Source organism: Corvus moneduloides, chromosome 20 (assembly GCF_009650955.1).
Source record: "Corvus moneduloides isolate bCorMon1 chromosome 20, bCorMon1.pri, whole genome shotgun sequence".
Classification (NCBI taxonomy): Eukaryota; Metazoa; Chordata; class Aves; order Passeriformes; family Corvidae; genus Corvus; species Corvus moneduloides.
The window spans coordinates 5,420,649-5,433,879 of record NC_045495.1 but is presented as its reverse complement, the minus strand read 5'-3'; the positions used below and the strand labels follow the sequence as shown (position 1 = coordinate 5,433,879).

The 13,231-nt window shown below is 44.4% G+C and overlaps 1 protein-coding gene across 1 annotated transcript; it reads right to left on the bottom strand.

Moving 5' to 3' along the window:
• Positions 1–2,088: 2,088 nt before the first annotated feature.
• PSPH (phosphoserine phosphatase) lies at positions 2,089–6,664 on the bottom strand. Its single transcript, XM_032130353.1, has 5 exons — positions 6,336–6,664; positions 5,527–5,661; positions 3,870–4,015; positions 3,005–3,153; positions 2,089–2,269 (listed from the first exon to the last, which is right to left on the bottom strand). The coding sequence occupies exons 1-5, from the start codon at positions 6,554–6,556 to the stop codon at positions 2,159–2,161; spliced, it is 762 nt and encodes a 253-aa protein (XP_031986244.1). The 5' UTR covers positions 6,557–6,664; the 3' UTR covers positions 2,089–2,158.
• Between the last annotated feature and the right edge of the window lie 6,567 nt (positions 6,665–13,231).

Here is a 13,231-nt window from a genome sequence, read left to right as displayed (position 1 = left end):
GCCCCACAGTTTCCATAGTGCCCCGACTGGCAGAAGCTCCTGCTGTGAATGTTAACATCCCTTCCAGAGCTCCTGGCTGGGGCACTGGGGGAATTTCAGAGCCCTGAGCCGTGTCCCAGTGCCTGGAGCTCCAGCTGATCAGCTCCATGTCAGATTTATTTCCTTTGTGGCCTTTGAATTCCATAAAAAACAGCAAACAAACTCCTTCACTTCCTAACTGGGGGATTGCACAGAGATATGGTGGGAGCAGAAGGACTTCAGACTTGCCCTGCTCATGCAGCCTTGCCTGAACAAAAGCAGGATTGTCCAGGAGCTGCCCTGGGAGCTGGCTGGGACTTTTCTCAGGAAGAATTTCAAAGAGCCCATCTTTAACACTCCCAGAAGTTCTGGGGAGTGCTGCCAGCCATTGTCTGCCTTGGCTTTTGTGGGGTTTGCCAAACTCTGACAGATCCTCTGTGGCTCTTGCATGTCTGCCTTGCTCCAAAAAGCATCACAAGTTTGGTTCTGGATTTGTTTTCTGGTTCTGGATTTGTTTTCTTTTAACCCTTCTTCTCTACTATTAAATGCTGTTGTAACTGCAAGCCAAAACCTTTTGAGAGCATCACTGAGAGCTGCACCCCTCATTCTGGGCTGTGTTAACTCTTCTTTCCCCCATATCCTCCCCAACGATGTCACAGAATGAACAAATCCAGTATTTGCTTTAATTGTTGGTGATGCTTTAACAATAGGGCAGCAGCTGTCTCGTGGCGCCTTGATGTAATCATAATAAATTAAGCAAATTCAGTGCTAATTGTGAAAAGCAGTGATTATTATGAGACAATGTGACATTTGGGAAGGTAAGGGCATCACTTGTTTCTGTTCCACCCAGAAATATGTGGTGGGGTTAAAGAGAATTGCCAGACTTCAGTTTATGGAAAAATACTGGGACTCTTTGTAAGCACTTAGAAGATAAAAACCTCTGCAGAGATTTTTTTTCCAGCACAAATCATGTCACGTTTACCCATCTTTCTCCTGTGTGTTGTGGGGATGGAAGGAAGTGGAAGGTGGGGTGTATTTTAACACTGGTAAAGATTTTCACATCCTCACAGGTGAGATTCTCACAAGTCAGGAAAATGAAAGTCCCACAATGTGAAAAACACACTCAGGAGAGTTGTCAGCATTTACCAGGTGTGTTCTCTTGGATCAGACACTAAAGAGACTCCGTAAGAAACCAGGACCCATCGGCAGGAGCTCAGAGGAATTCTCAGAACAGGTCAGGCTTAACTCTAGCAGAGTTTAAGGGTGGTTAATCCACGTTGGAGGCAGAGGAAGGGACTGAAGTTTCCCAGAATTTCCTTGACAGGTTGATGAATTCACTCCCTTCCATTTACAGCTGATGGGGGTGGGTTGGTAAATAAACAAAACAGTTCCACAAACAGTGGGACCACTTCACAAAATCACCAGTTTGGAGTTTGGTTGGAATGTTTTAATGAAGGATGGGAACCACTCTGTCCCTCACCTGAAGATGTTTCTTGGACAGGGATGAACGTTGGATCTGTCTCAGATTTCCATGCAACTCCTGTCCCAGACAGGTTGAGCAACTGAGGCAGCTCAGGTTCTCTGTAGCCATAATTTAATGAAATCAGAGATATTTAGTGATGTTTTCCACCTGTTCACTGATTAACCTGCTCCTGAGATTCTGTGCAGTGAAAGGTACTTGCCAATCTGTTCAGCTTTTAGCCTGAATTATTTGTTGTTATTATTATTATTATTATTATTATTATTATTTAGGTAAAGTTTTTGTTTGTGGCCCTGTTCTTTTTTTGCCACCCAAAATAAGTAAAGGCATTACAGATGAAACAACAGATGTGCAATATTGACCAGGAGATAATCCATTAAGGTATTCTTAATTTATTATTTTCTATGTCTGGACTTCACTTGGAAGTAAATAATCAATTTCCTTCTTCCACCATGGCAAAGCTGTATAAAAAAATCTTAACCATTTTCATTACAACATATTTGAGTAGAACGGCGCCATTTGCCACACGAGCCAGAGTGGAAGGTGCCCAACTGCCAGAATCATCAAAAACTCCAGCCCACAAGTTTGCAAACAAATAAATGTTTAATGGCATTGAATAATGGATTTACAGGTGTTAAATAGATTATTTTACACGAGGATTTATCGCTCTTCCAGTTCCTTTAGCAATTCGTCGAAGTGGGTGATGTACCACTTTGCTTTCTCCTTTACTTGCTTTCTGACTACATTGCCTCCAAATCCAATGAAGCAATCCTGGAGAAACACAAGGAATGGCCACATTGATTAGTGCAGGCCCATGGAGCTTCTCAGTAATTAAAAGTTTGCTTTTAAGATTGGATTTTAAAATCACGGCATTCCTCCCTGCCCTGTTTTCCTTTGCACGTTCACTTTTCAGATTTATTGACCATTAATTCTGCAGCACTTTGGTTACTGGAGTTTTTCTCAGTTCCTTATAGCTTCCAGATTGTTCAGAGGTGAGATTTTACTGAGAATCTGATGCAAATGTGATGCAATACCATCCAAGAGCAAGTAAACATTGGATCATGCACGAGCATCCCACAATTACCCCTCTGCTGTTTATCTTACCTCTGTTTACCTCATCTGAGAGATACCAAAAGCAAACATTAACCCTGTCCTCAATCATTAACCAGAGCAATCATCATTTCTACATCTCACCAAACCCCCTGCAGTGAAAGTGCAGGGTTTAAAATTTCCACTGCCAGCTTTTTTTTTTTTTTTTGCCTTTTTTTTTTTTTTTTTGCCTTGAGGTGGAAAGCATTCAACAAATCCTGAGCTGCTTTGGGGTATTTGGGGGACTTTTGTGTGGGGAAAGGAGCTGAAGGGGAAGATGGAATTAAAATCTCTCCCCTGGAACATCTATAAAAGTTGTCTTTCTGTTATTTTTTTTAATTAAAGAATCCAAACCTCACTCTTGTTTTTCCCCAAAGGATTTGCTCAGAAGGAATTCAGGATTTCTGCAATACTCACTCCAGGGGGGCAGGCTTCCATGTCTGTAGCTCCATCTCCAATCATAACCACTTTCTTGAAATGGAACTGTTCTTTCAGATGACTGATAACCTTTCCTTTCCCCCCTGATTCAGCTGTTGGTTGTGTTTCATCAAATCCTGCATATTCTCCTAGAAAACAATGGAAGGACAAGCTGGAAATACAGATATTTTCTTGGAAATGAAGAAATATCTCTGCCTGTGGTCTTCACTTCATTGCATGCAGTCCTGTAAACCTCACAGTAGCAGCATCCCAAATAAATAATTCCAAGGTAAGTTTAAGACTGGGATTTCACCCAAGTCTTCAGTGGAGGGATTTTCAAAGAAAAATAGAGACATTTTCAGAGAAAAACAGAAACCTGTCAGGGCAGTGGTACAGATCCATTCCCAGCCACTCTGGTGTGAACATCCCAAAAGCAGTATCCAGGATGATGCAGACACAGTGTAGGGAGCCCTGAGTAAGGAACAACCTCACTAACTACAGCTCTGCTTGGGCACTCCAGCTTAAAATCCAGAGCAGCTCTGCTACAAAAAGCCACTGAAAGGGAGGTTTGTGAGAGCAGCTCAGTGTAAGGAACTCTTTTAACTTGAAGGAGCAGGAGAAAATGAAACTCTGCTCTCAGCAGCTGTAACAAGTTTTACCTTTGGCACAACAATTAAAAAGTAACTGCAGCTCTATTTTTTACATTGAAAATTACCTGAGCTGCTTTTTCGTAAGGTTTTGTAATTTTCCTGCTTGCAATTAGCTGCATTAATAACAGCACAGTGCCTGCTACCCAATATCTGACAGTGGGAACCAAAAAAGTGCCATTAATTAGCAGAGAAAGGAGATTTGAGGGGACTCTCACCGTTGAAGTAGAACTTGAGCCTGTTGGCAAAGACGTTTGCTGTGGGAATGTTCAGCTGCAAGGCCACGTGTTCCACAATGCTCTGAAACCCCCCAGAGACCAAGAACACCTGAACCCCTCGTTGGTGGAGTCTGCTCACCAGCTCCCTGAGAAGAGAGAGCACAAAGGTCAAATAAATCCTTCCTAAACCAGGCTTTGTGCTAGTCCAGCTTAGTTTGGGTGTGTGCTGCTTTCCAGCTCCATCCATCTCTGCTGCCCAAAGCTTTTCCTTCTTTCCCTCTGTTTGTGCACACACCTGGCTGCAAAGAACTGGACAAAGCCATCATTTAATTCCTCAAAAACAAGCACTCCCTAAAAATGTTTTCTTTCCACTTTCACATTAGTTCCCTTGAACAAGCGAGAGCAGATCCAGTTCAGACTTTTTTTCTGAAGTAAAACAACAGCAAGAAAATGAATCTGGAATGCAGCAAAAAGCAGGGAATGTGAGATAAAGCCACTGCTCCAAAATGCAAAAAGTTGGCTGAAAAGTGCAAAGTGCAAATGTTTTCTAGCTCAGGGCTGGTTCACCAGATGCTGGACATCGATGCCATCTTTAGAAGAGGGCACCAGCTACAGAAAAGGAATCAAAAAGAGAAGTTTGTGGCCCCAGTTCATGTCAGCAGGACTTGAAGGCAGTGAAAAGTTTGGGGGATTTGGCTCTGGAGGCAGGACGATCAGCCTGCAGCAAGGGGAGCAAGGAAGTGGTAGCAGCAAGAGCAGAAACACTAAAGACTGACAAGCAAAGCAGAGGCTCAAAGCAGGACACACAGAAAAGGAGGAAGAAAGGGAAGGCCTGAAAAGGAGGAAGAAAAGGGAAGGACTGAAAAGGAGGAAGAAAAGGGAAGGACTGAAAAGGAAAATCACATGATCCTGAACAAGGAAACAATGTTCTCTTTGTCATTACCTCTTGCTCTGTCTTCTACAGAAAAAAGACAAAATACAAGCACAGTATCATCTTCAATTCCTGTTATATACTAAAAATATTTTAGACTTGAAGCTATGGTCAGATTTTGTAGTAAAGAAATTATTTTCAATTGTTGGAAACAATTTGAATAGGGGGAAAAAAATCCCCAGAGCTTTTCAGTTTAAATAGTTAATGGTCATTCCAAACCTCAGGATGAATGAATACATGTATTTATGTGTGTTTGCTTAATACAAGAGGTTTTTAGTGTTTTTAGAGAGTTCAGAATGAGTAGCTCTGAGCAAAGGATGCCCTAAACTGAGCCAGGAGTGTGATTGCACTGAGGGGAGTCAGAGAGAGGTAAAACAGCTGCAGACTAGACCAAATTTAAGGAGGTATTAAATCTCCTCCCAGTCCCATCACCCCTGCAAAACCAGTGATTGAACAGATTCTTTCCCATGCCCATTTAATCCTCAAGCCAGGATCTGAGCTTGCCAGCCAAGGTGCCAGGTGATATCTAAGACTTTTCTTTTTCCATGGGTTGTTAACCACTTGCCATTAAGTCAGGCTCCTGATCCAAGCTTGGTACACATCCAGCATGGAGATGGAGCAGGAAACCAGCTCTGTGATCTTACAGCATCACTGATGACACAGAATTTGGTTTATTTATTCTATCTGCTTCCTGAATACTTAAAAAAAAAAAAATTAAATTCTTACCTTATTCCTGGAGTTAGCTGAGGTGGGTTGTCAGATATTAATTTCTGCACTTGTTCATAGGAGGGCCGGATGAGACCTAATCGTGCTGTTAGAGCTGCCTTGAATGTCACAGTGCCACCCATGGCTCTGCGGGTCCTGAGGGGACAGCCAAAACACCAAATCAGTGACACTTCACAAGCTGAGGCTTCTCCCAGCAACAGAGCAATAACAAAGAATGACAAGGAACCAGGTAAGAGAGCAGAGGTTGGAGATTATACTCAGCTAAAAGATTGGTGGCATCCACTGGAAGGAGATCTCCATGGATGGGAGAACCAGGGAGGCAAAGGAAAATGGCTCCATTCTTTCTGGGATGCCATACTGGGACCATATTCCTGAGCTGCAGCTCAGGTGCCCTTCTCTGAATTTAACAGAGCTTTTGCTACAAGCTTCAACTTGTGCTGTTTCCCAGCCTCAGCCTCAGAGATGGGTTGGGAGAGCTGTCCCCTCTCCTCCATCTCATGGTAAGGTTTGCTGGTCCATAACAGTGTTTGGTAGTGCTTAGCCGAGTTTAATGATGAGGGCTGCTCTCAGTCTATCAAAACTATCACTGGAGAATTTATGCCAGTACAGTTTTGTTGGGTGGCCTCACAATTCCCAAACAAGTTACTTCATCACGCATCAACTCCACTTATTACCCCAACCCCTTTTTCAACTGCAGTAACCTACGATTGAATCAAATGACCGGGAATGATAAATTCATTATCACAGATTAATCTTATCCGTGGCTATTTTTGCCTGCCCCTGTCCGAGCTCCCCCCAGCCATACGTACATCTCTGCCACGGCATCCCCGACCCCACAGAACTTGGCGAGCTCATCGATGCCCTCCTCCCTGATGACGGTGCTGTCCACGTCGAAGCACACGGCATCGGCGCTGCGGAAGATCTCCTTCAGCTCCATGAGGGATGCCATCCTTTTGGTAGCCTTCTTACTGTGAGGAGACAAGATGAAGTCTTTCTCTGAGTGGGAGTAGTGCACTGTTTCCTGAGCCATTGGTGCTGCTGCTCTGATGCGTGCGAGAAGGGACGAGCACAGCCTGGTCGCCAGCTTTTATCCCAGGGGGAATGGCGGTGGAGGTCTGGCTCAGCTGCTGATTTGCTCCCAGCTGTTGCTGCCTACTGATGGTCACCCTGTGCTCCAGGTGGGCCGTGGAGGCCTGGGCAGCTGCTGATTTGCTCCCTGCTGCCTCAGCCCATTGATGTTCATGGGTTCAAGGTTGTAATCCTTGGCATTGGCTGAGGCACCGGGCTGCCAAGTGCTGTGTGGGATTGCAGGGTTCTGTTTCATCTCAGGTGGGTCTTGATTTCTCATCTGTCCCAGGCTGGGCTGTCACAATGGTTGCTGCAGGACACCCAGGCCCTAAGGACTGATTGCAAACTATCCTAAACCTATCAATGAGTGGTTGTCCCTAAAGCATAAAGGGTTAGATCCTCTCCTACATCCTCATTAATAAAAGATCAGGCTATTAGCATTGGGGATTAGCCTTTCATAAAATCCATCAAACCCTTGGCCTTTGAGAACTTCACTCAACCCATCAAGACATCACATTTTCCGTAACAGTCCCTCTCAAAAGTTTATTTTCTTCCCTTTTAGATCTGTCCACTTCAATATGTTGAGCACTTGAGGAGTTAAGTATCTTCTTATTCACCCCTACTCACCTTGTGCTTCATCCTCTCATAGGGGAACTAATTCAGTGTGGATTTTACTATTTACTAATCTACATTTAGACACAAACAACAGCTTCATTTTTATCTCACTTCCCAGATTTTTCTAAAAGTTTTTGTTTCTTCTAATCTCTCAGACATCTCTCAGAACATGTCCTGTATGATTGATCTGGGTTTCAGGTTCTTTTTCTGGGATGGGGGAAAAACACCATCAAACAGCACATTCTTAAGAATTATGGATGTCTTTATATCCTTTCATTTTTTGTTTTCCTCTTACTAATGGTCAAAGCAGGAACAAGAACCTTTGGGTTCTGTCCCAGGATGTGGTGAATATTGGGATACAAAAGGCTTTATGAGAAATTACCATCAGCACTACAAACGTAGAACACACACCTCTCTCATCTGCTCTTGTGCGTGGAATAAAAGACAATGCTCCAGAAAGGTGGAAATCTGTCTAAACAAAACCACCCAGCCTGAGTGGTGAAACCTGTTGTGATAGCCAGGAGCTGTGTCTGTAGGAGAGATTCTGTCTGACAAACAGGGAGATGTGAATGAGCAAGGAACAGAGACACAAAGCGACGTGAAAGGTACAGGCAGCCATCAGACAGGACTTTTTTGTGGGGGCTTTTCTGCTACCCTTGAGGGGAGTGTGTGGCAATAGAGGAGCTATCCCAGAAAAGGGCTTTTACAGAGCACCTCTGGACTGCAGTTTGGCAGAACTCTGCCACCGGTGCATGGACACACCATTAAACTCCAGTCTAGCCTTAGGATCACGACTAAAGGATTATTTGCTGCAGGCCATGTGGGGTTTTATTTTTTTCTACAAAGACTGCACTGGACATGTAAGAAAAATAGTCATAAGCCATCAGCACAGCACATAAAAGAAAAGTGGCCATGGACATCAAAACTTCCCTGTGCCAGAGCCCAGTTCTGAGGTAAGGCTTGGTGGACCGAGGCCAGTCCTGAGGTAAGGCTTGGCAGTGGCTGGGCAGGTGACACATGAATTCCACGTTTGCTTTAGCCTTGACTTGCCATGGACTGCAGAGGGCTGTGTTTGTGTTTGCAGTGAAATATCCTGGTTTTCCAAGCAGCAGGGCTGTGATTCCAGGGCAGGCATCCCTGGGGCGTGACATTGGCGTCATGGTGTTCCAGCACCGAGCCCTTCTTATGCAAAGCCATCGTTGCCTCACCTGGGGCTGCACTGCAACACTGCCACACCATGAGGCAATGTCACCATGTGGGGACACTGCTCTGTGACGTGATTGCTCGGTGACAACCTGGAATTTAGGTCTGGATACAGGTCTTTAATCTCTCCCAGAGAAACGTTATCGCTCCAAACGCGCGTTGGGAGCAGGAATGATGAAATGTTAACATTTCCTTCTCTCTGATATCCACACTTCCCATGCTCCTTTCCTGCTGGATGGTCCTAACAATGATGACATGAAAGCTGTGGGGGACTTTGCACTCTGATGGACAAATAAAGAAGTTAGAGGAAGAATTATTGTGGAGTCATAGTTGGAATTAACCCAGTCCTCTCCTTATTCTGCGCAATAACTCTTTGAAAATAGCGTCAGGTTGTGGCTTATGTTGTCTAAAAATGACAGGTTGGAAGGGAAGAATTGCAGAAATCATCAGTAGCTCATCAGAGCAAAAAAGAATTGAATTTGTGTAAAACCCTTCTATGGACAAATCTCAGCTGCAGTCAGGGAAGAGCAGTTTTTTATTCCAGAGTGGTCCAGGCCTGTGCAGTTGGCAGAGATTAATTACTCCAAAATACAGGGCATCTGATTACTTAAAAGTGTAAATGATTTAATGAGATGGGAAGAAAAAAGAAATTCCCACAAATAATGGGTTCTGTCTCCATAGGAAAAACACTGATAGGGAATCTCTGATCTTGCTGCCACCGAATTTCAGGTAGGTAATCAATTCCTACCCTGTTATTTGCATGCTGGAAAAGCATCCAAGCAGCAAACATTTCAACAGGTCTGATAATAAAATATCATGGGGAAAAGCTGGAAAGAAGAATATGGGGAAGAGAAGAACAATGGGCAAGGAAGTGGCTGAAGAAGATAAAGAGTGACAGAGAGAGGTAGGGTGAAACTTGAGATAAAGATGGAGAAAAAAGGAAATCACAAGGGAAAAGTGGAATTCCCATGAGATCTCCTTGCCTCCAGACTATGAAGTATTTCATTAGGCTGTTCTGAAAAAAAAAAAATAAAGACGATATTTTCACAAGAAATAATTCTCTTTCATAATAGACAGGGTGGAGTCACAGCAGCAAACACGGGAATTATGTAAGAGCACATGGGAAAGGAAAACAACTGAAACCCTCTCTGCTGTCCCTTCAAAGAAGGGCACTTGCCTCACAGAAAAACTGAACCATCCTCTGTAGCCACATGTAATGCAAATGGAAGCAGTAAGTGGTGCTCAGAACTGCAGGTGTTCTGGGGCTGCAAGGTTTTGATGAGATCTCAAACCCCTCATTGTGACTAGACCTCCCTCGTTGTCATATTTCAGCTTTCAGAAGTGCTGCCACGCTGCTACTTTGCATGATGTTCACATTAATTGCTGTTAAAAATGAAGATTAAGTGCATCTTAATGAAGTATTACCCAGCACTCAGGAATACCCTTGTTTGCAAACAATTTCTGATTCACTTCCCCATTTAACATTGTATTGAACACTAACAGAAGTTCAACCACATTAAACTGTTTCTGTTGCCTTGAAGGGAAACTGCTGCTCAGAGCAAAGGATTTGGAGAAAATAGTTCTTGAAACTTTTTTCAGGACCTTTTCCTCCTACAGCTTCTAAGAACATTCCCAGGAGTGTTTCCATGGTATGAGTTTAAACAAACCACTTAATCCTCATTGTTTCTAGCCCTGTGTCTGTGAAATGGGAATAATACAGTGCCACAGCTTTTCTGTGCTGAGCTTTCATCCTCAGAATTAGCAATATTTTGAAAGCTTTAGAGGAAAGCTGATACATTTAAGCAGATTAGTTATATTTAAGCAAATTGTGTTTGTGTTTTATATAAGTTTTAGAAGTTCAACCCATCCACCCATAGCTTTTTGTGGTTTGCAGGGTGAGAATAGGAAGATTCAGTCCTTAATCTCCTGGCTTTTCTTCCTTTTTTTAGGTTTTTCGTCAACCTCCTGGGTTTTCTATTTCATTTCTGGTTTTTCTTTAGCCTTCTGTCCAGTTTGTAAAGGCAGAGGCACAAAGCTGTCTGCAAGTCAAGAGATGAACTGCTTGCAGCTCCACACGATTATCTGCACAGCAGTGCCTCACAGTGAACTCATTTAAGCACCTCGTGAAAAGCAGGTGAAAAGGAGCAGAAGGAACCTGTTGGATGTTGACATCCACCTCCCAACTCTCCAATCTCCTCTCGCCTGTCCTGCCAAAATGCTGCTGCTCCCCCCGTGCCCGATTGCATCATTCATTCACGTTGCTGTTATAAAACAGGTACCACACTGGTGCCGGGCAGCACAGGCACAAGTTCCTCCTTATTTTCTGTGCTGGAAAAAACCCACGGTGTTATGGATCTGCGAGCCGAACGCCAACCCCTTCCGACCTGCGAGAAAAGCACGATCCCGGTGACTTACAGAACTGAACTGGCCGTGGCTGCTGCTGCCGCTGGGAACCTCTTGGCTGCGCCAGACAGGGAGGGATCAGCTGAGCCCTTCAGTCACACAAACCCCACACACGGGCTGCGCTGGACGAGAGCCGCATTTTGCCGCTCAGCCCCTGATAAAGCGCTGAGTAAGCCAGCCCGGGGGGTTTGTTTGAGGTGGTTGGACACATGGAGCAGAGCAGGGCAGCTGTTCGCTGCCAGGGAAGGCAGCAGAGGTGTGACCGCCCCACGTCAGGGGAGGAGCCGGCGGCCCGGCTCGGGGCGCTCCGGGCTGCGCGGGGAGCAGCGGGCGCGGGGAGCTCGCCCACCCCGCCGTGGGCACGGGGAACGCGGGGCCGAGCACGGGGATGAGCCCGGGGAAAGCTCCGGCAGGCAGCAGTCGGGAGTTTGTCCTCTCAGAAATCAGAGGCGAGGCAGGGACGCTGTTTTCGGGAGAGAAGGGAGGGTCTGTGAGTTGAGATTGCAATATCGCCTGTTGGCTCAAGCTGTTAATGCATCCCTGAGCAAAGTTACACAGGCAAATCACATCCAAAGCCGGCAAAAGCTCGGAAGCAAAGGGAAAACGGCGTGGGAAAAGGCTCTGTGTTGTTTCCCCAAAAGCAGTGTTGTCAAAAGCTATGGAAAAATTGCCAAACCTGCCCGTGCTTGTGTTTTGGCATCCCACGGAAGAGCTTCCCTCGCACACTGCTGTGGGTTAGAAAATGGAAGAGTGCCAGCCCAGAAGTTGTTTGGTTCAAGGTCAAGAAAACCTGATTTAGCTGATTTAGCTACTTCTGTTCACTTGTGCCAGGAGTCCTGTGACTGCTGCCCGTCTGTTCTGCATCGCTGGATGCTCCAGTCACATTCTGTGCATGACCTCTTTTGCCATCCTGGCAGTGTCACCCCTCAAAATTCCATTTATTAATTAAAACTGATCACCTTTTGTGCCCCTCCTCCCTTTATGTTTTTTCAGAATTTCTTAGTACACGACCAAATGTTCACAGGATCATCTCTCAGTAACTTCTTGAGTCAGGAAAAGATGGGACCAAGTCCCTCTGCTGCCAAACTGGTGCCAGGGATCAGCAGCCTGGTGCTGTTTGTCAGCTTTATCGTGGCAGGACAGGATGTTGGTTAAAGCAGATTTAGAAATCATTTCTGTGAATAAGGTTAAAGGAAAACCCATCTTGATAAAGATGAAAGAAAATGGCTTTTACTGAGAATCTCAGAGGGGTTTTTGCCAAGATAAGCAGTGCCTGGCTTGACTAAGAGAATTGCTGCTGAATATTTCATGAAGGATATTGCCTTTATTTGGCTTAGTTTAATGGACATGTTGGCTTTAATTTAGTTAAATATTTTGATTCTAACCTGGTGTAATCCATTGAATTCATAGGGCAATTTAAATCTGGTAAGGATTCGCCCTTTATTTTTATTACACATAAAAAACAAATACACAGAACAATTCAACAGCTAAGACTGAAAAAGGAAGAAAAGCTTGTCTTGATGGCTGAAAAATGCTGCAAAACGGGAATTTAATGGGAAGATGCTCGTGAGAAATGTTCCTACAGCACAAAATAACTATCCTGAGGAATGTGAGCCAGCAAAGAAACACAGAGAGCTCTGCCTGGGGGCTGTAAGAGGATGCTCAGCAGTGAAAATACAAACTTGTTGATGCAAACGCAGCGCCCAACTCTTGTACGTCACTACAGAACCTCTCCATTTGTACAAAAAAAAAAAAAAAAAAAGCAGAGACCACCTGCATGGGAGATTAGGATGTCTTTGAAAACAGCTTTTCCCTTATTTTTTTGTTTCCCTCCTAAAAAAAAAATCTAAAATTCAGACTAAATTTCCCCTGTATTTTCCTGCAGCAATAATTCCCCTCACAAACCCAAACCTGAACCACATCGCTGCCAGCCCCACACAACACAGGTGTTTGAGGATGGATAATTCCTGCCTTTCCATAGGCATCATCAAGGGAAACATAAAATATAACAAGCCTGCTGGTATGGGTTTGACAAGGCTGCCCTCTACTGAGAACAACCCTGAGAGGAACAGGCAAAAAAACAACAAATCAGAGAATCAAGAGCAACCAAATATTTGTTTGTGAGCTGGGAGTTACAGAATCCAGGGCAGAGCTGGGGATCCAGATGTTTTAACTGGACATTGCCTCTCAGATATTTGCACTGCAACCTCTAGGCCCAGGTTGGGTGTTTTGTTTTGTTATGGTTTCAGCATCCCAACAAAGTGAAGACAACATTTTAACAGAGTTCCAGAGCCAATATTGAAAGGCCAAGTGTGATTCCCTGCATTTCGCAATGTTTAGTATTTATTCCTAATGACTGCAATAACAAAGGAGAAAGCCCAGCCACTCCACTGGAGTCAGCATCAAAATACTTCAC

Bases quoted from the DNA above. Each gene is read 5' to 3' on its own strand.
- PSPH (XM_032130353.1), bottom strand. From the start codon at position 6,556: ATGGCTCAGGAAACAGTGCACTACTCCCACTCAGAGAAAGACTTCATC. The intron at 5,662-6,335 runs GTACGTATGGCT...CTGTCCCCTCAG, and splicing joins GGGGATGCCGTGGCAGAGAT to GACCCGCAGAGCCATGGGTG. The intron at 4,016-5,526 runs GTAAGAATTTAA...CTCTCTTCTCAG, and splicing joins CAGCTAACTCCAGGAATAAG to GGAGCTGGTGAGCAGACTCC.